This window comes from Cryptomeria japonica, chromosome 7 (assembly GCF_030272615.1).
Source record: "Cryptomeria japonica chromosome 7, Sugi_1.0, whole genome shotgun sequence".
Classification (NCBI taxonomy): domain Eukaryota; kingdom Viridiplantae; phylum Streptophyta; class Pinopsida; order Cupressales; family Cupressaceae; genus Cryptomeria; species Cryptomeria japonica.
The window spans coordinates 170,679,766-170,707,426 of NC_081411.1; the positions used below are offsets into that span (position 1 = coordinate 170,679,766).

Genomic DNA, 27,661 nt, shown 5'->3' on the forward strand with positions numbered 1-27,661 from the left:
GCATAATCTTTTGACTGTAGGATAGTTGGTAGACAGAGGATTTCAATTACAATTCAAGGATTGAAAGTGCAAAATTATTAACAAATCAGGATTGGAGATTGCAACTGGTACACAGACAAAAGGTAACATCTTTCATTTGAACTCCAAGGAAAAAACATGTTTGATTGCACATATTGATGAATGTTGGATGAAAGTTGTGGAAGATGAATTAGATCAGATAGAAAAGAACAATACTTGGAATTTGGTTCCCAGGCCTGAAAATAAGAATGTCATTGGAACTAAATGGGTTTTTAGAAACAAACTGAATGAAGATGGACAAGTTGTAAGAAACAAGGCTAGATTGGTCTGCAAAGGATATTCTCAAAAGGAAGGAATTGATTATGGTGAAACTTTTGCACCTATAGCTAGAATTGAAGTTGTTAGACATTTTCTTGCTTATGCAGCCTATAAGAACTACAAGGTCTATCAAATGGATATTAAGTGTGCATTTATAAATGGAGAACTTGAAGAGGAAGTCTTTATTGAGAAACCTGGTGGATTTTTACTAACAGATGATAAAAATATGGTGTGTAGATTAAGGAAAGCCCTATATGGATTAAAACAGACTCCTAGAGCTTGGTATGCAAGGTTGTATAAGTATCTTTTGAAGTTTGATTTATAAAAGGTAATGTTGACAGTAACCTATATTATAAGATCACTAATGATGATATTCTAATTATTGAAGTATTTGTTGATGATATCATTTTTGGGGGTGAAGAAAAATTATGCATGGAATTCTCTAATAATATGAAGAATGAATTTAAAATGTCTATGACTGGAGAAATAATATTTCTTCTAGGTTTGCAAATTACTCAGACTGACAAAGGTATCTTTATCTACCAAACTAAGTATCTAAGGGAATTATTGAAGAAATTTGGTATGGAAAATTCCAAACAGGTTAGTACTCCTATGGTTACAAGTGAAAAATTGTCAATTAAAGATGTATCCCTTCCAGTAAATCCTACAAGATATAAATCCATGATTGGTGGTTTTCTATATTTAACTTAGACTCGACTGGATATAATGAATGCAGTCAGTATTGTATCAAGATTTCAAATTAATCTAGGAAAAAATCATGAAAGTGCAATAAAAAGGATATTCTGATATTTGCAAGGAACAACTGAATATGGTTTATGGTACCCTAAAGATGATGACTTTACTTTATGTGCATATAAAGATGCAGATTGGGTAGGTGATGTTGATGACCAGAAGAGCACATCCCTTGGAGAATTCTTTCGTGGGAAAAAGTTGGTTTCATGGATCAACAAGAAGCAGTCATGCATTTCTTTATCTATTGTTGGAGTTGAATATGTTGCAGCACAAACTAATTGCACTCAAGTTCTATGGATGAAGCAGATGTTGAAGGATATACAAGTGAGTTGTAATGATCCGATTGTTATTCATTTTTTATAACTCTGCAGCTATTGACATATCAAAGAATCTAGTATTTCACTCCAAGACTAAGCACATATCAATCAAGTATAATTTCTTGAAGGAAAAGGTGGAAGCAAAAGAAGTTAGATTGGTTTATGTGAATACTAAAGAACAGATATCATACATCTTCACTAAACCTTTGTCATGGGAATCATTTGAGCATTTGAGAGACAGATTGGGGGTTTCTACCCCTTCGATAGAGACTTAAATGATGCAGATGTGCATTAGTCCGGTGTGCATTATCAGAGCTATCTTTTGCTCCGGATTGATGAAATAATGCTACTACTCAGGGGGAGTAGTCAACCTTGAGATTTAAAGTTTTCATATTCTGTTTGATATCTATGTCATATCTTTGGCATTGATTTCAAAGGGGGGGAATATATATGAAAAAACTATGCTATCTATTTTTCAAATTGATTGCACTCCTCACTGGGAGTTTGGCGGTGATTTTGGTGGTATTTGGTCTTTTGATTCAAATTTGGTTCAGAGCTTCATTTCTATATCATTTATGGGAGATTGTTGGATGTCTTCCATAGGGGTAGACTTGTTTGGCATTTCTTAGCACTTGGATGTTTTTCACATCTAGTGTTGTCATCAATGCCAAAGGGGGAGATTGTTGGAAATATGAAGGAATTGATTATGTGTTGCATTGATGTTTTGTCATTGATGTCAACACTAGCTGTTATGGTTGTTTATCGGCTTCCGGTAGAAGGATTGGATTGGGAAGATTATTGGTTGATTGTCACCCGGTATGATCTGAATGATGAAATAAGTTTGTATGAATGGTTCATATGCTTCTAAAGTATGTTTCAGTCAGCTGGTATTGACTTGATGATTGGATGCTATCTTATGTTCTAGTAAGCCTGCTTTGTAGGTCCGGTAAGGGTTTCACCAGTAGAGCTCTATTGAAGATCTTTGATATAATGCATAAGTGGTGTTGGTGCAGCTTCTAGAAGGGATTTAGGATGTTGATGGTGATTGTGTCTGTGCCTCAACTAATTGGTGTCATTGTGTTGGCATGTGTGGATCTAATTCAGGTCTGGTGCTATCTAGGTTATGGACCAGTTTCATGAAACGTGTTGGTGGATCCTTTTGATGCGCTTCCCGGATGTTTTATTGATTGGATGATGTTTGTTTGGCCTTAGGCCGACATGTTTTATGATTTTATTTCAAGATTATGTAATGGATCTATTTGGGTGGTTGACCTAATTGTTTAGGTCCAAGGTTTGTATAAATATATGTCAGATCTCACTGTAGATCATAGGCAAGGAGCGAATAATGTAATAATCATTTGTACAGAGGATTTGGTTGATCATAGGTGATCGAGTTGGGTTTATGTAAGAGGTTTTAGACCTTCGTATTGAGCTTAACTGGAACTATAATTTGGCATGTTTGATGCTATCATAGGCAGTTCTTCTTTCTAGATTGATGTCCAAATATTTTGAGGTGGTTAACCTCTTTTGTAGTCAGTGAGACTCCATTGTGATGAGCAAAGAAGTGTTCCTTCCTGTATGTGCAGGCCTCTATTGTAATCATATACTTTTTGCAGAAGTATCATCTGACTGTGGGTAGGGTTTCCCATCATGGTTTTTCCCTTTACCAGGTTTTCCACATACAAATCATGGTGTTAAGTGTTATGGTTGCATGGTATTGACTCTCAGGTTTTCAATTATGCTTTAATGTTGTATTAGTTATTCTAGTATAAGGTTTTAAGTGCTTTAATTCACATAATTTGTTGACAACTAATTCACCCCCCCCCCTCTCAGTTGTCCACCAATTATCCTAACAATTACAACCTAACATTTGAGGTGGATCCTACATTTGAACATAAAGGTACTGAAGTGATGTTTAATAGTGAAATTCTTCTAGAAGTGTATTTAGAAGCAATATAACCTAATGACAGTTGGGATATTGATCTAGTTGATTGAAATCCAATCCGCTCTTGATGATCTAGATGCTACAATGATAGAATGTGAAGAATACAAAACCAAATTCAACAAGAAAGAATAAATAATTGTTAGAATGAAAGCTTAGATTATAAAAAGAAATTAATGTAAAGACAAACTCAAAATAGTTAAAGCTAAAAATTTCAAGTTGAAAAATAAGAATGAAGGAAGTAGAGAATGTGATGATAAACTCAAGAGGGCAAAGAATGGCATAGTTTACCTAAAGTTCCTAGTTGAGAAAGGAAAGAAGACCATTGATTGCTTGGAAACCAAACTACATTACAAATATACTGAATGTGCCAAGCTTGAGGTAGAGATTGTTGCCTTGAGAAAAGAAAAACAAGATGCAAAAGAGTAGATAGAGAAAGGTTTGAAACTTAAGGTGGAAGTGACTTCCTTGATGAGGTACTCAACTTGTAAGGAAGTTAAGTGGTGGAATAACTTCCTATACAAACCTTTAGAGGAGGGTAATGCCAAAAATTTTACAGATCGTTACACCGATTATATAAATTTAACAAAAGCAAAAATAATATCATGCATACCACAACATTGTAATTTACTTGGGGAAAACCCTTTTAGGAGAAAAACCCCACACTCCAAAAGCAGCTCAATATATTATTGAGCAATCAATAATAGATTACAATATACTTTTAGAGAAATCTCTTCACAGGACTACCACTAATTAGAGATTCAAAGGTAACTCAATAACCATAAGGCTCTTACACACAACCTCTATCTCACACACCTCATATATAGGGGACACAATACAAGAAATCATCAAATGGTATTACAAAACAATGGGCTAAAACCACCCAATAAAGTAGAGCCGACCTTATTTCCATTCTAGATGCCCTATGATGTGTCAAAACACACATCAACATGTGTTCCTCCCTTTTACAACTCATTTATGTGTCCAATGCATTTTATATTTCCTATTTCAGGAGTCCAAACTTCCAGAGGCCATAATTGTGAATCAGGCGTCTGATTGATGAATTGTTTGATGCACCATAAATCTCGAGAAGTTCTCTATCACCTCGTAACCAGCTACGCTGGTTACAACCACTTTTTAGGGTGTTTTAGAGGGTCTAAATTCCTCAAAATTAAATTAAACAATTTCATCACATTCTTAAAAAATGGAAACTTTAATATCTTCAAAACTAGTTATGATCTTGCGATGAAAATTTGTTAGCATGCTTATCTAGCCAATCCAAAGATTGGAGAGAATTTGGCACCATTTCATGCTCAAATGAAAACTTACTATAAATAGTAACCTCATGTAAATGCAAGGTTGAGACACCATTTTTCCAACATTCTCCCACTTGTCAAACACCTTGCAAGAGAAAAGGGAGTATCTACACAATAAATTAATTGATAGGGGCCATGAGGCCCATAAAATCCAAACACCATCTAGAATTCTCTGTGCTCATAGCCTTAGTTAAATAATCTAGAACATTCATCAAAGTCTCTACCTTAACCAGCTTCACCTTGCCATCTTCAACCATATCTTTGACAAAATTTTACTGAAAATCAATGTGTTTGTTCCAGGCATGAAATGTCTGGTTCTTACCTAGGTAGATCATACTCTGACTATTACAATAAACTATCACTACACCTTATTTTATTCTAATATTTGAACACGGTCTCTTAAGCCAAATGACTTCTTTACAAGAATGAGTATTTGTCATATACTCTACTTCTGCAGTGGACAAAGCAACCACAACCTGTTGCTTACTCATCCAACTAATTGTACCACCAAATAGAGTAAACACATAAGCACTAGTGGATCTTTTTCTATCAATATCACCTACCCAATCTGAATCCACATAACCATGAACATCAAGGGAAATCACATCTCCAACCAAATTGACACAAACAATACTCTGAGGTACCCTTAAATATCTGAAGACTCTTTTCACTTCATCCCAATGAAGTCTACCAGGATTCAACATATATTTGGAAAGAACTCCAATTGCTTGGGCAATGTCTGGTCTAGTACATACCATATCATACATCAAACTTCTAACTACACTCTGGTAAGGCACTCTGCTCATTTCTTCCATCTATGATGGAGATGTAGGACAATCTGAAATAGATAATTTCATTCCAACTATGAAGGTAACACATAATGGTCTACAAGCATGCATTTTGAGCCTCCGTAAAACCAAATTCACATACTTACTCTAGCCTAGCCATAGCTTTTTGTTCATCTATCTCTTCTAATTTTCATCCCAAGAATGTGTTTCATTGCACCAAGATCTTTCATTTGAATTTAGCAGCAAGCTAAGACTTTAGTTCTAAAATCATACCTTTCATTTTACCAATGAATAACATATCATCAACATATAATGCAATTCACAAGAAATGATCATCATCATAATCATCATATTTATAATAAACACAGTGATCTGATTTAGAATGTTCAAATCCCAAACTCAACACATATGTATCAAATTTTTAGTACCACATCCTAGGACTTTGTTTGAAGCCATACAAAGATTTATTCAATTTACAAACCAAATTACTTTTACCTTTTACCACATAGTGCTCCAGTTGTGTCATATAAATATATTCATCCAAATCACCATGATGGAAATTAGTTTTCACATCCATTTGCTCAACCCCTAAATCGTAAGCAACAACAATAGAAAAAAAAAATTTGATGGATGCCATTTTTGCAATAGGAGGAAATATCTCACCATAATCAACACCCTCAACTTGAGAGTTTATAATTCTCAATGCCTCCATCTAAACCAATATTTTTCTTGAACACCCATTTACAATCAACAGGTTTCCATCCTTCAAGCAATGGTACAAGATCCCATGTATCATTCTTTTTCAAAGCTTTCATTTCTTCTTCCATAGCAATCTTCTAGGATTTTGTATGATTCATACATAATTCATCTTCTATAGATCTAGGTTTATCCACATTAGTATTCAAAGCAAAAATACATCTCCAATCATCGAGTGAGTACCTTTCAGGTGGTTGTTTTGTAGACCTTTGAACAAGCTGAATTGGAGGTTCTTCCTCCTCTTCTAAAGATTCAAAGCTAGATGATCTCTCCTTAACTCTTGTCTATGAAGTTGTATGGATTCAACTCTTTTAGGCATAGAAAGGAATTGAATCACATCTTCCTGTTTAGTCTGTTCTAACAACAATGTAACAGAAGTAGACTTAATTTCTCTAAAAATAACACTTCCACTATGTATTACCTTTTGTGCAATAGGGTCCCAAAGCTTGTATCTTTTCACACCATAACTATAATTGATGAAGATACATTTCAAAGCCTTGTTCTCCAACTTTGTTAACTTCTCCTTTGGCACATGTGCATATTCCTCGCAACAAAAAACTCTAAGATGTCTCAGTGAAGGCTTGTGACCTGGCCATGCTTCTGTTGGCAGTGGGCCAGCATCCCTCATGGGGATTCACGACATGGTTTAATAGCCTCCTGTGGATTCTATAAGTCTAGTGGTTGTATCAGGCATTGACAGGTCAATCTACGGTTGATCTTTTGGTGCAACGGAAACCCTATCTTGTAACAAGTGGTATCAGAGCTTGGTCATAGGTTTGAATCATGCAGGCCGCGGTGAGTGACGTTGGGAGGGGGATTTTTGGAAGTGGGCCAGCATCCCTCGTGGGGATTCGCGACATGGTTTAACATCCTCCTATGGATTCTATAAGTCTAGTGGTTGTATCAGGCATTGACAATTCAATCTAAGGTAGATATTTTGGTGCAACGGCAACCCTAGCTTGTAACAGTAATTTTAGGAACCTAACTTTGATACCAATTATTGAACACAATTGGATGCTAAGAGGACCCAAGTGAATCAACATCAATTAAAAATTAAGCATACATTAACTAATTAACCATTAAATTAAATCTGCTAAAAGAAATAACTGAAACAAAGCATGCACCAAACAATAAAACCAATATTTTTATGTGAAAAATTTAATAAGGAAAAACCATGGTGAGATTTAACTAACACTAATCAAACAAATATTACAATTCTTGTTTTAGGGTTCGTTGCCTATGGAAGCTCACAACACCTAGAAATACTTCTAGGCTAAGGTCCACTCCTCATGGAAAGATACAAAGCATTTTATTAGAAGATGCACTATCTCTGAGAAAGATACATGACTATTATGTTGAAATACATAACATGAAATACTATGGAAGAAACATAGATGACATATGTTGATGTTGCAATCCTCTTTTGTAGCACAATTACTCTATCATGCTAATTTTTCACACTTCATACTCAATTGATATATCACTATAATATTTCACACATCACTCACACTCAACAACCTCACAAATGATATATGCATCCTTATGTATTCTCTACAACACAGTAAAACTTTAATTAGGCCGGCACCCATAGGACCTATCAAATGAAAGATGTGACCCAATATAGGTCTACTTCAAACACATATAACATCAACAAAATTAGGTTACAGATCAATCCAAGACATAGTTGAACCTCAAACATATCTCAACACATCCTTCAAAGCCAATAAGATAGGTCAGCATCAATTGCAATTGAAAGAACTCAATTTGTAGGCCCAAATATCAACATCATTGTCAAAATTGTTAGTTGTTTGTCTTTGCACCATCAGGGAGAAAGCAAAAACATCATGTGGACAAAGACAAAGATAATACAAACCATATAAAACCTTTCTACAATTATCTTCTCAAAAAATCAATCATCAAGTGTAGGCACAAATGAATAAACCCACTAAACTAATAGAAACGAGGTAATTCGGATAGTATGTGACACTGTAACACATAAGACATAGCATTGCAAGACACTAATTCTCCTAAAAGTCATATCACTAAATCTTGATACTTTCCTAAATATGTTGTCAAAACCACACAAGCATACCAAAAACTATAGAAGAATGCAAAGAATTCTAGTGAGTCAACTGAGACATATTACACTGTTAAACTATAATATGGAAAACAAACTTATAAGTTTTCTTGTAGTAGTGGATATGAATTGAGAACTAGGAATTAGATATATTACACACTACCAATCTTACCTCTAGAATTGCATAACCATATCTTGTAATGCGGAAAGATGTGGACCAAATTACCAACCCACAAATATAGGGAAGTTCACTTGTTCATGCCTTAGACAAATTTCCTTAATCAAACAAGTATGAATCTGACTCAAATATTAATCCACTGACTCCATGAGCATGTAGCCACCAATCAATGTAATTGCATCTCATAACCAAAACATAAACCATATGTAATGTGATATCATATACTTACTAATTGTAGCGTCATAAATTGTACGCACTTGCTAGGGTGGTACAATTTCACACCTAGTTTAGCACCCGCCTTGGCGCATTTTGTATTTTGCATTGCATTTCCCCTTTAGCACTTAATTAATCAAATTAATTAGGTCTAAGGTTCTATTTCATCATCTTCCACATCATAAAGTTGGGCCCTTTCATTAAAGTGTACCCTTTTCATTTTATTCCTCCAATACATCATTTAATCAAAAACCCTAATTAGGTCCTATTTTGAACTTGGGGGCTTGATTTCGGGGGTCAAAACATCTCAAAATCACCTGTAACTTCGGGATTCTCTCTAAAATCATCATATCCAACGGCCTTGAAAATTTGGTGAAAAGTTGTCAGGACCATGGCGCCCAGAGTGCACATGGTCCCGGACATTTTTCCCGAAATTTTAGGAGCGCGATCCAATCATAAAATAAAGTTTAACCCCAAGAAATTGGTGGGAGATTCAATCTCTAGGTCGGCCAAAAGTTGAAATTACGACCTAGGGTTTCATACATAAGAGCTCTCTTTCTTCATTTGAAAGGATCCGAATTTTGTTTTCAGGGACCTTCTATGCAGCGAAAGAGAAGATTTTTGAAGACTTCAACAACATTCAACATCCATCCATCAAGCATTCATCAATTTCATTCATCCATTTAGGGCTTTGAAGACATTGAAGAGCAATAGGAGATTACCGACTGAAGATTGGCTTGTACCCCTCCCTTGGGGTTGGGTATGATTTCATGTTGTTTTCATGTCTTTGCATAAGCTTCAATATATCACTTATTCATGCTTTAGATCACTTTTCATCTTGATTTAGCGCATTTACATTATCATTTACAAGCAATTAGGGTTTACTTTCTAGGTTGCTCTAGTTTGCTTACTTGCATCTTAGGATCTTGCACACACACAAGGTCTGCACACACATTACTTTTACAATACAACTTGGCTATTCGTGGAGGTGGAAATCACCAAAGCGGGGGTTTGACTAAGGCAAAACCCTATATAGCCGCCCACCACACCTTTTTAGATATAAGTGCAGGTTTCAGAATTCGGACGACGCCGCAAGTTGCAGATCCGGAAGAAGCAGACCAAGACAGAACTACACACCAAATTTCAGAGCAAAAGACCAAGATAGGGGCGTGGGGCGCCCTGGTCCTTGGGACAGGGGCGTTGGGCGCCCTGGTCCTTGGGACAGGCGCGCTGGGCGCCTTGGTCCTTCTGTCAGACAGCAATTTTCAGCATTTTTAACAGCTTTTCAGGTTGCAAAATAGCAGTTTCTGGAGCAGTTTCAGGGGCAGAATCAGGATAGTGGCGCCCGCGCCCCCGTCCCGAACATTTTCATTCATATTTTAACACCGGGTATGCATTTACATTCTTGTCTTGTCCTTGTGTTTATAGCTTCCCATTGTTTAAGTTCAATTCTGCAATCTTGTTATTAGTTCATACTTGCACTTTGGGGTTAGGGATTGAACTTGCATCATTTTATCTTTCAATTGCAACAAAGGAATAGAAATCCTAATAGGTAGCTTGTGGCTCTCTCTTCCACAAAAAGAAGTAGCCAATTGTGTGATACCTCTAGGCTCTTTCGTATTCCACAAGTGTGTGGTTGAAAGTGAGATTAGGGCATGTTTGCTTAGTGTCACTTTTTCTCCTACACATTTTGGTGAACCCGACGTGAACTCCAATCTTCTCTAATTCTGATTTATGTTTTCAAATTTGAGTGTTTATGCTATTTCAAATTCAAATTTGTATTTACAAGTCTTAATTTCTTGCAAGATTCAAAAATTTAGAGGAAATTTTTGCTAAAACCCTAAAGTTGAACTTGTGGATAGCTTAATTGGGATCAATAATTTCAAATCTGATTTAGGAACTCATTTGAATCATAAATTTCATTTTCTAAATCTACATTTTAAGTGCTTGCATTGGTTAAAATTAAACATTTCCTACTATTTTGCATGTGTTATCATTTGAAAGAGGAAAATTGTTGTCATGATGCATTCATTTCATAGATGTGATAATGGGTTAGCCTCCCTTGTTTCAATTTTTCCTTCTCCTAAAGAACCTCCCCTCATCTATAACAACATTTTAGTGCCTAAAAGAGTTGCTACCAATCCCTTTGAGACTCTCCCATGCTCTAAGGATGAAGACTTTAAGAGTGATCTGGACAACTCTCCTAAAATGTGCCCTTCCTATTTAGCTATCCTAGAGGAAGAGAATGATATCATAAACACCTTTCTTAATGTTACTTCACTTTCCCTACATGATGCCTCTCTAAGTGAAAAGGTATTGATGGCCATTGACTTATTTTCTGCTAAAGTTGGTCCTTCCAATGGGGGCATGTTAGTGCAACAAGAGGTTATGAACACTTCTTTCAAAGATCTCCTTCCTAAGCATGAATCTTTGGAGAAATATGTTCATGTTCCTCCTAAAAAACACTCCCTTCATGAGGATCCTTTTGTGCAAGAAGATGACATTATCCCTACATTTCCTAGTGATGGCATTTCCTTTTCCAACAAAATTCCCACTAGAGATGATGAATTAATGATAAATGCTTACCCTTCTCCTAAAGTTTGTCTTACCCATAAGCATCCCTTAGAGAAAGAAGATGAAATAATAAGCAATTTCCTTAATTCTCTCTCCCCTAAAGATCATATTGAACATATTTTGAAAAAAGAGGATGAGTTTAACACATCTATTGATCCTCTCCCTCCTAAGGATGTGGAATTAATAAACAATGTTATCTCCTCTCTCAAAATTGACAATACTTCAAACATTCCTTTCAACAACTTCACTATTTGGGATGAACCATTAGAAGAAGGTGTAGATTATTCTCTACCCCATGAGAGAACCCTAGCCAAAGGGGATGAAATCAAGATTGAAAACTCTCTTGATAGTTTCTCACCTTCCTTGAATCTCAATTATTCTCTCTCTAAAAATAAGGCATCTCCCTCTCCTCAACTTGGTTCTACTCATAAGGATACCCTAGTTCAAAGCAAGATGGTTAACATCTCTTTCAAAGATCTCCCTCTCAAAAATGAGACTTTAAAGAGTAATGTTGATCCTTCTCCTAGAGAGTTTATTCCCCATGTAGATCCTTTGACGATAGAGGATGATATGACCTTTCTTAGTATTACTCTTTCTACTAGAACATCAATGCCTACCCCTTGTCTCTCTCCTAAAATTGATTTAATCCGTGATAAGATTTTAGTGCAAGAGAAGACTATCAATAATTCTTCCAACACTTTTGTTCATTCCTCTAAACCATCCTTAATCAATTTGATACATGTGAATGAAACACCTAACAAACCTCTCTTCACTGTCCAAGGTGCTTGTCCTTCTCAAAATTCTCAACCTTTAAGTAAGCCTATCTTAATGGTTCAAGGTGGTTATGCTAATGATTCTTTTTGCACTCCTAAGAAACCTGTTATTACTGTGCAAGGAGGTTATTCTTCTAAGAGCCCTTATGAGTATGCTAAGCAACTGACTAGAGAGAGTTATAATGCGGTTGCTCATACCTATAACACAAGAAACAATAGGCAACCTAATCCTCCTCCAGTTATCCCAACTTCACTTCCTCCTTCCCAACCTATTCTTCCTCAAGCTCCACGTATTTCACAAATGCTTAGTAAGGACTATGATCTTATTGAACAACTTAAAACTACTCCGGCAAAGATATCTCTTTGGGATTTGATACAAACTTCTTCTGCTCATCATGGAATGTTACAAGATGCCTTGAAAGATTTGAATGTTCCTCCACCTAATACATCTAGTAATATAGTGTCTTTGGTTAACTCTGTGATGAATCCTAAAGCTCAAATTGTGTTTACTCAAGATGAATTGCCTACTAGTGAAATTAAACATCAATATGATCCCTTGATGATTGTGGTTATCATAAATGACACTGCTATAAGACGAACACTGGTAGATAATGGTTCTGGCCTTAATGTGTGTAGCATTAATCTATTGCATAAGATGAATGTGGATACATCCCTTATTGAGCCTGACTCGCATCCCATTCGAGGCTTTGATAATGTGGCTAAGTCTTCATTAGGTATTATCACCTTACCCATCACAGTGGGACCTGTTACTTTGCCTACTCCTATCCATGTTATGTCGGGAAATCTAACATACAACCTGTTATTAGGGAGACCTTGGATTCACGGTATGCAAGCTGTCCCCTCTACATTGCATAGACAAGTTAAATTCATTTATAACAATAAGACATATACCTTGATAGGTGATACTAATTTTCAAGCTTGTTTGCAAACATCTACTTCCAAAGGGAGTTCTTCTAAACCTTCCTCTTCTAGCGATGACTCTGTACCTATGAACGAATCATCATCCTTTGATAATCAAAATTCTTTGGATGAGCTTGAAGTTCCTGAAGAAGATTCTTCTCAACTGGAATCTACACATGAGAAGGCTTTTGATCTTGAGAAGGTCCTCGCAGAAGACGATTGGGGATCTCTTGATTTTAATCCCACCTTTGTAGGTGAGTATAGGGTTCCTCCTAGAGAGCTTAAAGTTAAAAAGAAGGAAGAAACTAGAGATCAATCAGTCTTACCTGAACCTATGAACAATAATTTTGTGGCTACTTCTCAAACTTCTTCTCCTCACACCTCTAATTCTGAAGGATTTGATTCTTTGTCTTATGAAAAACCACCTTCTCTTTCTGAAATGGCTAATCGTTATGGTCGTGGTTTTCATATTTTGGCTAAGAGTGGCTATAGTGGAAATGGTTGTGGCGCAAATGAACAAGGAATTAAAGTTCCTTTAGAACATAACATGCATGAATATTCATTTGGACTTGGATATAATCTTTCTAAGCCCACCAAAGCATCTAAAAGACCATCTCTCAATGTGAATGCTATATTTAGTAGTGATGATGATCTCACTTCAACTAAATCATCTTCTACTTCTATCAACTCTCATTCCCCTCATAAGGAAATCTTGGCGATGAACAAATCTCTTTATGAATCCCCTCAAATTTCTAAATCCACTTATGAATCTTTATCTCCTATTCATCATAAAGTCCTTTACTCCAGGGATAAGGCTCTAATAAATTACACTCATCCCTATTCTAAGATTTCTTGTGACTTTTCTTCTTCAATTTTTATCATTTTATACATGTTTTTGATCTCACTTATAGTTGAGCATTTAGCATGTCATATTCAAATACCTCATTCATTCTATCATGTCTTTAAATAACATTAATGGCTATTATGTTGCTCATCATTATGTGACATTGGTAGCTCATTTACTGGGGGCTCATTGTCATTCATGATGGTACAATTTCAAGTGCAATCATATTTTTGAAGCAACATAATAGCCTAATTTTCTATGTTATCTCTTGTTCCTATGGGGACAAGAGTGATTTCATACATCTCTTCTTTTTATGGTTAAAATTTCCCTTTGGGGTACTAGTGTGGAAATATTGATCATCTTTGCTTTAGAATTCTCTTTTCATAGATATGGGAGAAGATGTGTATTCTCTTTCTTACCCTACCCACTTCTTGTGAGGAGCATTTTACATACACTAATGTCTTGCCTGCATGAACTCATGTGAGTATGTAATACATTTTGCTTATGTCTAAATCTCTCCCTAGAAGATTGTGTAAGTCCTTCTCATCGTCCTTATCCTTGGGAGGCAATGATCTTTCCTTATTTTTATCTAAGGATCCACTTTTTCCTATTTTGTGGATTGTGTGAACTTTATTACTTGATGTTATTCCTTGTATGCATTTGTTGTTATTTGTTCAAGGATTCTCTCTTACAAGAGGTGTAAGTCCTTGACTACAACCTCTTTTGCACTTGGTAAAATAAATCCATAATGAATTCACTCTCCCAATTGGGTTAAAAAGAGCGTAATCCTTCATCAAGAATCACTTTTACCTCGCAAAAGAGGGAAGTATTTCATTCTTATTCTCTTCTTTGTCTTATTCTAGAAGATGTTATATTTGTCTAAGACAATTCCTCTTGGGGATAGGTGTCTTTTGTACAAAGATCTCTTCTCCTCTAAGGATCTCCTTTACACATACTACAAGATATCCCTTTTTCAACTATCTTATCCTTGCTTAAAGAGTGTAAAATTCTCTTGCTTGGATCTATGACATTGTTGCACTTTTGGAGTATCTTCTTTTGTGATGAAGGTAGGTATCCTTGTTCTACTTTGCTTATGACATAAACATTACACTTTTTGAGCAATGGGTCATTCTCGGAACCAGAGCACAGACTCTTAGAGCGAGATGTCACGTTTTTGAGGTGCTTCTAACCTCCCTTACACACACATGCACAAGGTTGAGTGGAACTAGCGGCATAAGGCTAGACTTTCTCACTCTCCTCCCTTACATGGATCACCTAGACAGACTCTAGGGGCTGGTTTTCCATGTCCTTTTCCCATGGATCACCTAGACAAGATCTAGGGGCGAGAAGTCCATGTTTTCTCTCTCACTATTCTTTTCATGGATCACCAATGTGTGTATTCATGTTTTTTTCCTTTCTTTTCTTCTCTTTGCATTTTGTTTCCATTTACATCCTTCATCTTGTGTTAGAGAACTCCCAAATCCTCACACTCTTTGTTGTGTTGGAATTGAGATTTAGTCCTCTTTCTTACCAAATGATTCTCCATTAGTTTTTGATCTCATATCAAATCTTCTTGTGAGCATTTGTCATCAATATTCTTTAACAATTCGAAGTGGTAAACATGATACCCTGTTTCAACTCACTAAAATTAGCAAGCCGAAACAGGGGGGGCATATAGCTACCCTCGAATTTTCATCACCTTCCTTAGTAAGCATTAGGTGATTTTGTGATCTAACGTGTGTTTTGTAGGGTGCGGTTCCTAACTGTGTACTGCAGATACCGCTGGGGGCTTCGTTCGACAAACTTATGGATATATCCTTTTTCAAATAATGTTTACTTTTCTGTACTTTAGCTTGCATATGCACGTAGTGTTCATATGACCGCTAAAGTGGGGGCTAAATGTAGCGTCGTAAATTGTACGCACTTGCTAGGGTGGTACAATTTCACACCTAGTTTAGCACTTGCCTTGGCGCATTTTGTATTTTGCATTGCATTTCCCCTTTAGCACTTAATTAATCAAATTAATTAGGTCTAAGGTTCTATTTCATCATCTTCCACATCATAAAGTTGGGCCCTTTCATTAAAGTGTGCCCTTTTCATTGTATTCCTCCAATACATCATTTAATCAAAAACCCTAATTAGGTCCTATTTTGAACTTGGGGGCTTGATTTCGGGGGTCAAAACATCTCGAAATCACCTGTAACTTCAAGATTCTCTCTAAAATCATCATATCCGACGGCCCTGAAAATTTGGTGAAAAGTTGTCGAGACCATGGCGCCCAGAGAGGACCATGGCGCCCGGAGTGCACATGGTCCCGGACATTTTTCCCGAAATTTTAGGAGCGCGATCCAATCATAAAATAAAGCTTAACCCCAAGAAATTGGTGGGAGATTCAATCTCTAGGTCGGCCAAAAGTTGAAATTACGACCTAGGGTTTCATACATAAGAGCTCTCTTTCTTCATTTGAAAGGATCCGAGTTTTGTTTTTAGGGACCTTCTATGCAGCGAAAGAGCAGATCTTTGAAGACTTCAACAACATTCAACATCCATCCATCAAGCATTCATCAATTTCATTCATCCATTTAGGGCTTTGAAGACATTGAAGAGCAATAGGAGATTACTGACTGAAGATTGGCTTGTACCCCTCCCTTGGGGTTGGGTATGATTTCATGTTGTTTTCATGTCTTTGCATAAGCTTCAATATATCACTTATTCATGCTTTAGATCACTTTGCATCTTGATTTAGAGCATTTACATTATCATTTACAAGCAATTAGGGTTTACTTTCTAGGTTGCTCTAGTTTGCTTACTTGTATCTTAGGATCTTGCACATACACAAGGTCTGCACACACATTACTTTTACAATACAACTTGGCTATTCATGGAGGTGGAAATCACCAAAGTGGGGGTTTGACTAAGGCAAAACCCTATATAGCCGCCCACCACACCTTTTCAGATATAAGTGCAGGTTTCGGAATTCGGACGACGCCGCAAGTTGTAGATACGAAAGAAGCAGACCAAGACAGAACTACACACCAAATTTTAGAGCAAAAGACCAGGACAAGGGCGTGGGGCGCCCTGGTCCTACCAGGACAGGGGCGCTGGGCACCCTGGTCCTTGGGACAGGGGCGCTGGGCGCCTTGGTCCTTCTGTCAGACAGCAATTTTCAACATTTTTGACAGCTTTTCAGGTTGCAAAATAGCAGTTTCCGGAGCAGTTTCAGGGGCAGAATCAGGATAGTGGTGCTCTCGCCCCCGTCCCGACCATTTTCATTCATATTTTAACACCGGGCACGCATTTACATTCTTGTCTTGTCCTTGTGTTTACAACTTTCCATTGTTTAAGTTCAATTCTGCAATCTTGTTATTAGTTCATACTTGCACTTTGGGGTTAGGGATTGAACTTGCACCATTTTATCTTTCAATTGCAACAAAGGAATAGAAATCCTAATAGGTAGCATGTGGCTCTCTCTTCCACAAAAAGAAGTAGCCAATTGTGTGATACCTCTAGGCTCTTTCGTATTCCACAAGTGTGTGGTTGAAAGTGAGATTAGGGCATGTTTGCTTAGTGTCACTTTTTCTCCTACACACTAATCACCCGCATTGATATTATACCATGGATACACCTGATGAACTAATACTATTTTTAATCATGCTAATCGCATGTCAAACCATCTCTTTCAAATGTCAAACCATGTATCTGAAATGTCTCATCACAACATCTGTCAACCTCTCCAACAACACCAATTATCTCAAATTGATATCAATGACAACACATATTGAGTTGACATCAACGACAACACCATGCTACACATATTGCCAATACTTTCAGCTTCTGTGGAGGTAGTCCAAGGGTTGTGGTCATCTAGAATGAAGAGCCTTGTTTGAACACCTTAATTGGTGGTTTTGGAGCTCTTGTCATTCTATAAATTCAACTATTTGGATGTAGAATGTACAATTAATAGAAGAATAGATGAATGTAGAGTTAATTTGTAGGAACAAGGATAGGTGGGAGGCATAAGAAGGTCATTCATAGGTGCACATGTGCTGCTATATTGGAGGCAAAGAGGAGAATGAAAGTGAATGTATTGCAATCACATTTATTATTAATAATGCATACTTAGCCTCTCTTCTTGGTGGAGATTTTTCTTGCAAGTGTTTCTCCACATAGATCCTATGTTATATGGTGTTCTTATGTTGCCAATTTATGCCTTGTTGTTGCTATATTATGGTGATGTTATTCTTTAATCTATGTTTTTATAAGGTCACATAAGATAGGATTATCAAGCTTAATATGTAGGCTTATTTTTTGTCTTCATTAATTAAATGATCTAAGCATGGTTTTTCACATTAAGGTAACTTAATTTTTCATATTTTTTAACAATTTTCAAATTTTCCTGTTGTAGTTGTCCAAGCCTTATGTCTCATCCTTTGTTTGGTTTATTGGATAGATATTGATCTCCACAACCTTGTGTATTGAACCTGTTTTTTTCCAAGATTTTTCTCATCTTTCCCTTAAGGAAATTAATTTACTTAATTTACATAGTCTAAACTTATCTTTAGCCTATCAATCTATTAAATTAAATAAATCCCCCAATATATAAAAATTAATTCATAATCGCCATTTCCTCCAAATAGGAATTAAAAAATAATCTTTAATTCCCTATGTTTCTCTCTCAAAATATGACTCCTTCCATCTTTCCAACTTGCACCCTAAGCCTAATCCTAATCACCTTCTAATCCCACTTTATCTTACCCTAATAATTTACATTATTAGGGAGGGATCGCCCTCTCAACACGTCTCTAATCACAAGAGAATACCAACATCACCTATGTCTCCATGTATCCATGAGTACATAAATTGCCACCTATTGTGCCCTCTAAGCCTTAAATAATTTCCCCTTTTGGGAAGCAAGTCCACATGTGTTCTTTCCAATAGGTACCTAAGTACCTTACACAAGGAATTTCAAATTCCTTTATTCCTCTCCTTGACCATAGCTTTGGAGTTACAACAAGGCTTGCCTTTATGGAAAGATCCACCCTTGTCCTCCCAAGGTATAATCTCCCTCTAAATCCATTAAATGTTACCAATTGGCAACATCTTTTGGCTTAAGAGATCATCTCCCATCCTAGCCATTGACCACCTCTCCTCTCATCTAATTTCTCCCTTCCCTCTCTTCTCTCCAAATATGAAAGACACTTAACAATTTTCACGATCATGCATCCAAATCCAATTGAGTGTTCTTATGCAAAAAAAAATTGGCAAACACACATCAAAATCGAGCATCCTAGGCAAATCTATACGATGGGAGGTTTGATATACTTTATTTTTGTGATATTTCATGGTCATCCTTTATATCATTTTAGCTTGAACTTGATTGTTGTCTTCTTTTGTGTTTGTGTTTTAGCTTCAGTTCCTTTGAAAGGACTTTTTATTGCGCACAGTTGTTACTATCTAGAAGTCATGTTTTGTTATAATTTGAATACTATGAGTAGATATAATTAATTATATGATGTCATGTAGTTGTCATTATGCTAGGAGTTCAATTGCTCTTTTACGATTGTCGTTGTTGGTGTATAATGTCAATGGTTATGAAATATTTGTTTTTGATTAAGGTAAAAACAGGTTTTGAGGGGACCTGAAACCCCATACAACAAGTTTTGAAGGGACCTAAAACCCTCAAATTTTTCACGGATCTAGAACCCACAATAGAACATTGCCGTAATATACAACATAGATATTCAACAACCCAGCCACAACCTAACAATACAAATTAAGTGTTAAATAACTAGTGGCAAAAGAAGAAGGTCGAAGCCACCCTTAAAGAGATTAAATGGACATGAATATAGAAAACAAGGCTCCCTCAACCATAACCATGGGTTTTATCCAGGCTCCCACAACCTTATCCTTTAGAGTGATCCCCACTATGAGCAACTTGATTTTCAATATCTCCACCTCTCTAGGAGATCATAGAAAGAAGACAACAAATAGGCCATCATTAGCTCCCTTGCAACCAAAAGATAGGGCTTCATCACCCCCAAACAACACTTCCATGCATATCCAGTCGCATTCAACTCTACCTCAATAGGAGAATGGTCACCTCCAACCACATCCATCTCCCCCTCAATAGAAGATTGTTATGAAATATTTGTTATGCTTTGAATATTGTTATGATTATGGAGTAGAATGATTAGTTTATGTTGTGCATTTGACTCATGTAAGAGTTATGACTCTCCATGTATGCTTGTATTGTGCATCAGGTAAATTGTTATGCTAGCAAATAATAGCATTTCGGTCAAAATGAATCCTTTGATTTATGTGAATTTTATACATGTTTTTGTACCTAGAGTGAAAGTAAACGTTTGGAATCATTTCTAGATGGTACTTGGTTTAGGTTGTTATGCCTTGTTTTTTGTCTAGCTTGCTAAAGGAATGTTTGGCCTAGCTCTATCCTTATCTTGGTTTTTTTGAATTTCTATCTTTGAGGTTCCTTCAAGTTAATAACTACATAGTGTTGTAATATGTGCCTTTGTGTGAATGTATCTAGTCAATGGAAGCTTTGTATCTACTAATTGATCTACCTTTTGAATGAGTAATTCTAATGTTTGGATGCCATTTCCACATCCTTTTGAGTGTTGGTTGATTCATCTTGGGATAGGGAATGTAGTGTGTTGATCTTGTTTCGATCCTTGTGTTCACGAGAGTATGGGATCATGGACCAATATTTGTTCTTCATCTTAGGGGAAACTCTACCCCATCATATAAGCATCATGATGACTTTTTCACATAACATGGTTAAGTCTTCCACTTGTATTGTCATGCTTTATGCATTGATATTGTATACTTGAGTGTTATTAAATTTTTTCATGACATCATGAGTGTGTAGGCATGTAATGTGGCTTGTTGATCTCGTGTTTCGATCACAAATAAATTGCTTGTCATTTTTTACCAAATCTTAGGATATTATAGAGAGTTAGCATAAAAATCTAGTTATTGATTCTCATTAGGGTTGGATCATGTGCCCATGTGTTTGGAACAAGACTCCTTCACATCTCCCTATTTATAATCCAAGGTGATTCTAAGCACTAAATTGATTGAGATAGAAGATAGTAATGCACTGTCATGCTTTGAAACATATAATTGTTAAAGAATTGATGTTCCCTTGGTGTCCATGCTATGATTATATCAACGCTAATCACCGCTTCTACAACTTTTTGTTATCAACTAAAACTATCGATTCTACAACCTTTGTGAAACACAAGATATACAACAATAATTGTCATGAATTATAAACCATAGCACAACAATTGCTACATGATGACCTCTTCGTGTCACAACTTGCTAATTTATACAACTATCATCCATAATTTTCCTTCCTAGAATTGGATTTTCAATCTCACAGTATCCAAAGCTTGCTCTGTTATAATGGTATTAGTTCATCTACCCTAAGTGGTCCTGCTTTCCTTACTATACAAGTGGAACTGATACATAAAGTTTTGATGTGTTTCCATAATTTTGTCAATACAGGAGAAAATGAGAACAAATTTCATAGACAGCAGGACCAATCCTGTGTTAGTGGGTAATAAAAAAGGCGCTACATGTTCTTACAGTTCTGCCATTGAAAAAGAAAGTCAGGTAATGAGAACCTCGCTACTAATAAATACCCAAAAGAATACCAATGCTTAGTGAAAACAATCTTAATCACATAAATATATAAATGCATTCAATCTCAGAAAAATGAAAATCATTGAAATCCTTTTCAATGGACATGTACACCATTATTGCCCTCTTGGCTAGTTGTTGAGGAAACACAGACAAATTTATCCATGATTTGGGTTTGATTTTCCTGGCTAGTTTTGAAGAAACTCAGCCAAATTTATCTATGATTTGGGTCTGATTTTCTTAGTTGTGAAGAATTTATCCATGATTTGGGTCTGATTTTCTTGCTGTTATAGTCAATCAAAATTGCCTTGTTTTTACTAAGGCTGTGATTTTGTTGGTAGTACATAAATATGATTGCTGTTTTTGAAAGCTGTCTTGCTGTCTTCCATTTTGAAGTCCATGTGTAAAGAAGGCAGAAGTTTCACCTACCCAGTCTTCATTAGCATTGAGTCTACAAAAAAAGAGCACAAGATCAAACCCTGCCCTGGGTTATCCAGTGCTCTAGCAAAATAGGGTTACAAAATCAAAAACCCACATTGTTAAAAACCCTTAAAACTGAAAAACTGTTCAGAACATATCCTGTTTTACAGATTCGATAATCAGCTAAATATCTTCATTCATTGCAAAAGCCATTCATAAGTTACATATACATTGGTTCTTGACTTAGAAGACCTAGATGGTAAAACAGAAGAAACCCTAATCATATACATTAATATTATAGACATGCATACAGATTCCATGTCCTTGATCTGAAATGATCAGTGAACAACAGTGATATTGAACCTGAGTACAGCATTGAGTCCTTTGGAGTAATGGGTCTCCATTATAGCATGACCTGTAACAAACCTAAAAAACCCAGTTCCTCCAACAACAGATAACTCCCTTTGTTTTAAGAACACACTGTCCTGGCCTTGGAAACTCAGAGTACTTCCATTGTACATACCCTCTCCAAAAACAACTGTAAAGACCATCAACACACTGACATCTTTCAGAGAATCAGATAAATACATTCCTGTAGCTCTACCCACTGCTCTTGAGTTGTGTTGGGGGCCTTCTGTCAGAGGATCATCCATAACATATATCATCCCAAATGCTGCTGGTAAACCTGGTGTTACTTTCACTGCTGTGGCATTTCTAGCTTTGACAATGTCATGCATGTAAAACTGCAGCTGGGTTTTCTTCACCTCCATTGCTTGTATGCCCATCATGAGGAGAAATGTCAGAGACAAGAGGAACAGGGGATTTAGACCTACTATTGTCATCTTGCAATCCTAAAATACAAGAAATGTCAGAGATTACAGACCTCCAAACTCTGTTAAAATTATACCTTCTTGGATAACCTCAGCCTTGTTTTCAAGTTTAATGTTTTTTAAAGATGAATTACGCAGCATTAGGCTTAACTTTAAGCCTACATAAAGTGGCCATGCCTTGGCCGATCTTTGGTACTGTCTGATTAAGAATAATCCATGACAACTTTGACCGTCCTAAGCTCTTTTTTGAAATTTTGTTTATATTATACAAGTGTTAGAATAATGAGGCACACCAAGAGTGTGATAAGGATTCTCTTATAAAGCTTGGGTAAATTTGGTAGAATAGATACCCTCAGTCTTTAGCTCTTAGTCGAAGAGCTTAGCTTCAGCTTAAGACTCATGTTTCATCCGGGCAGTCATTTCTTCATCAAAAATAAAATAAGATTAGGAGTTTCTTAATATTCAAGTGTTGTTTAAAAAAGAGCATTGGAAGAAAAAGATACATTAAAATTGTAATATGAAATCTATTCACGATTTTCCATCATAAAGAGGATTATCAGCTCACCCCAAGATGTAAATAGAAGTTCCTAGGTTTACGTCCTTATTGGTTCATCCTATATATTATGATATGGGTTGACAAATAGTGGTTGACAAGAACTTATCTTTCATTAAGGTTAGTTAAAAGCTCACTACATGTAGTGTGCATAAAAGAAAATGATTCAATAAATAAGCAATATCATAAAATGAGTTCAATAAATAAGCAATATCATAGCACGTGAATTCATAATAATCTATTTAATACTGAAAAATAAATAGATAGATATATTGCTAGGTATTAGAGTTAGAGGGAATAGTAATATATATTTTTTGGTATAGGAGTAATGGTTAAAAAGAACTTATTTTCATTAGAATCATAATTTAGTTAAAGGTTCATTGCGTATAATATGTCGAAAATGAATTTTTTCTTAAGTTTTATTTAAAAGATATTGCTAGATAATATTTTATATAAAGTTTTATTTATTTAGATTTTAATAAGAGAGAGAATAATTGATCCTAAACTTTTCTTGCAATAGAGATTTTAGTGGGAATGTTCTATTCTAGCTACAAAATGTCACACCTACAAAAACACAAATCCGCATAATATGATAATTTTTTGCTAGATTGTTTGGGTTTTAATAGCATTGTGGAGACGGATTATGAAAAATAGAATGATAAAAATTACATAAAAATCCATCACGTTTTGCAAATTTGTTTTCATACTGACAACATTTTTGTATGGAGATTGGTCGTGTCCCTCAATATATAACACTTGATAGTTATCTTTTAGAAAATAAAATAATGGTTTCGAGAACCTAAATATGGTTATACCCCACCCACCGCTCCTAGGCTCTTTCTCCCATGACCATCACACTTTGGACTCTTTTAAATGTATGTTTAAAAACAACATAGGAGTCCAAACATGGGAATCTAATATTTGTTCCCCTGTCTTTACTTACATGACATGTGCATTAGACAACCACCAATTATTAATTCTATATTCTATTCATTTAATTGGAACAAAATTTAAATTAATCAACCATCAATATTAATATAATCTTATATTAGTCTCTTCAAATGAGGTTGGTTTTCTAGCCAAATGATTATGATGTGAAAAATGTGATAAATAATGGTTTCCAAAGTTTGACTTTTGAATAATTAAAAAATTCAATACGATCAAACTTTTGAATAATTAAAAATTCAATACGACAAAAGCTAGTGATGTCTAATGTTGTTGGTTATAATTAGTTTATGACTTTTTCCATCATTCAATAAAAGAAAATGAATATTGTTGAGTGACTATAATGCTTTACTTGTCATTACTGTGAATATGTTTGACATACGGTATCAATGGCTACCAAACTAGCAATTATGTTGATTATGGTAATATCAATGACTCTTTGCTTTACAATGACTATTCAAGTTTGCTAAAAAAAATAATTGTTTATGTTTATAATTATTCTTTCTTTTTTTTAATAAAAAGATTAAGATTTAAGGATCTTAAGTTACAATTATATTGGTACTAGGGAGGCTTTCATTTCTTCCTATTCTAGTGGTTGTTTTTTTTAATAATACAATAAATTAAAAAAAAAATCTCAAATATAACGATAAGATTGATTTGAATTTGTAAATTTTATAAATTCAAATTTTAGTAAATAGTGAAATAGAAAATGTTTCATTAATCTTTTGTTTTGAGATAGGTCATTAATGAAGACATTTTACCCTTACAATCATAGGGGCCGCACTATCATCTTCATCAACATAGAAACAACAATTGGAAGACCAAGGATTAGAACATAGAAACAACCAATGGAAGACCAAGAGTAACAACTTAGAATATCACAAAGGTGTCCCTCATGGGAGTTGAACTTGGGTCTCCACATTAAGAACTCAATGCTTTAACCAACTAAGCTCAACCCCTGGACACACCATATGTTTTTAATAAATATCTAATATTAAATATTGGTATGTTAGATAGCAATTACAAATAATATTTTTAATAAAAGAAAGAAAATAATAATACATTTAGAATTTACCAATATTTTGTTGCATCAACCACATTGCACCATCTTTAAAAATCATTATATTTTTATATTAAAATTCTAGATTTGAAAAATGATTAAAAATATTCTTGTAGTTCTAAAAATCTAAATCTTACTAAAAATAATAATTATCTAATTAGTCCCAAACTAGTTGAGCATTATTGTTCAAATCCTAATTAGTGAAAAAACCCTTCATGATTTATGACACTATTATACAACTTAATTGTTTTGTTTGCAATAGTGTGAGTAGCCATAATATTATTAAGCACCAACTCTTAAGAATTTGAATAGTTGTGCTCTCAATGATCAATATGATAAAACTAGTATTCCTCACTTTGTAAAAAATTTCAAATAATATTTCACTAATTTGCAAGGAATGTTTGATGTTTCTTAATTGAGAAGTGCACTTGATATATAAAAATATCGCTATCTCATAAATATAAAGAATCATCTACTATTAAAAGATCCTTTAAAACAATGTCCATTTCTACACTAGTGTTGTACAACCCTAAATGTAAAGAGAAATATCATCATAACTAGGATTATTTTTTGAGAAAGATATGGGTGGGAGTGGAAGTGAGCGTGGTTGGGTAGGTGGGAGGGTTCTACAAGTGGGGACTATGAGTGGGCAACAACAAGTCAAGTTTGTGAGTAAGAATGAGAATGAGGATGATTCAAAAGATGATGGAGACTACTAGGTTAGCAAAAAAAATTGGAAGAGTTTTGGGGTTTCGAATATAATGATATCAGGCTTCTTCTTGAGGTCTTGTTAGAGACCATGAGACAAAAAATTTATACAATTCAAGTGTTGCATGTTTAGGGAGTGTCTTTAGTTGATTTTGTCTTGGGCCAACAAAAGGGTTTCCTTTCCCAAGCATTGTTTTCAATTGAGAAGCTTGGTGCACTTGGTCTCAAGAATGTGAAGGGTGTTTGTACCAAAGACCCAATTTAGTTGGGCCTCTTGGTGAAGATGCTCTACATGAGATCGTGGGATGTGCCTTTTATGAAGGTGTCTCATTCTTGGTCTACCCTTTTCTAGGACTCAGATCTACCTCCCCATCTTGTTGATGGTTTACAAGTGCTTGTTGAGCCTTCTCATTATTTTGTTGTTGGTTCAGAATTAGGGTTTCCTCGTTAGGAAGTTGCCCCTATTCATCTCCCTATTATTTAGGTTGCTAGTGATGGCAAGGTTCCCCTCCTCTATGTGTGCCCCATATGCCCTATATTACCACATCTAATCCTCTCTTGTAGGCCTTTATTCTACCAAGACATGCCCTCTTTATAATTATGAATGCATTGGTTGATAGAGCTTCTATGAGATTGCAATCTACCCTTATCAAAAGACTTTAAGCATATCAACCAAATATTAATGTCATATAGAATTGTGCATCAAAAAACTAGGTTACTTTAGGGATGTTTCCTGTTGCTTCTTTGTTAAATAGATACATAATATTCTCCTTTTAGCCCATGGAGGGTCAATGGAGGACTGATATAGATTTCTACAGGGAGCTCCCTAGTTTATTCATATGGCCTTCCTTCATTTACAAAGATATACTTTTGGATTTGATGCTACCCACTAGTACATTTGGGCCTAATTTCCGATGGCTAATGGTCGGATTTGCGACGACCAAATGTCGGACTTTCGACAAAATTTACCGTCGAAAACTCGTCATCGAGCTACCCGACGATGCCATTTGCGTCGGTCGTCCAACGATGTAATGAAATCATATGATGATGGCTATATTTGCACCCCTCACCACAAATATCATCGGATTTTCGTTGGATTTCTAACGGATGTTATGATTTCTCCTCAACGACCATCCAACATGGAAGTGATGTCGGATATACAGTATCCTTGTCGGACGTTTCATTAGTTATCATCGGAAATCCGACGACGAGAGATGATGTGGGTCAAACGGCTTTGTCGTCGGTGAATGAAAGCATTGAACGAGTTCTATTTTTAAAAATTGCATTAAACATTTATTATTTATTTGATTCAGTGTTATTTGCAAAAAATGATTATCAATGATGTTTTCTTTCTCCAAGAATTGTCTAGGATCTTTCCATCAGATAATATGTAACATCGAATGACTAAATCTTTTCTTTACAAATGCTTATTTTATTTAATTATTATCTGAGCGTGAATTAAAATTTATATTTGTACGAAACCAGAACATACAAGCTTTAGAGTCATGTGCAAGCAAATTTCCTAAAAGAAAGCAAGCAGGCATTATCTTGAATGACATGGAAACAAGCTCATCAGTTGCCTAGAAGAGAGCAATTAGAGAAAAGCAGAGGAAAGTGTTAAAGGGTGATAAATAGATAGAGAGTATGCAATACAAACAAACAATGTCTGGAGTGTCTGATGTGATGTCTCTAATT

The 27,661-nt window shown here is 35.5% G+C and overlaps 1 protein-coding gene across 1 annotated transcript; it reads right to left on the reverse strand.

Annotated features, from left to right (window-relative positions):
- Window positions 1-22,041: 22,041 nt before the first annotated feature.
- On the reverse strand, window positions 22,042-22,951 carry LOC131062379 (dirigent protein 1). The gene has a single exon (XM_057996012.1). The coding sequence runs from the start codon at window positions 22,710-22,712 to the stop codon at window positions 22,209-22,211; it is 504 nt and encodes a 167-aa protein (XP_057851995.1). The 5' UTR covers window positions 22,713-22,951; the 3' UTR covers window positions 22,042-22,208.
- Between the last annotated feature and the right edge of the window lie 4,710 nt (window positions 22,952-27,661).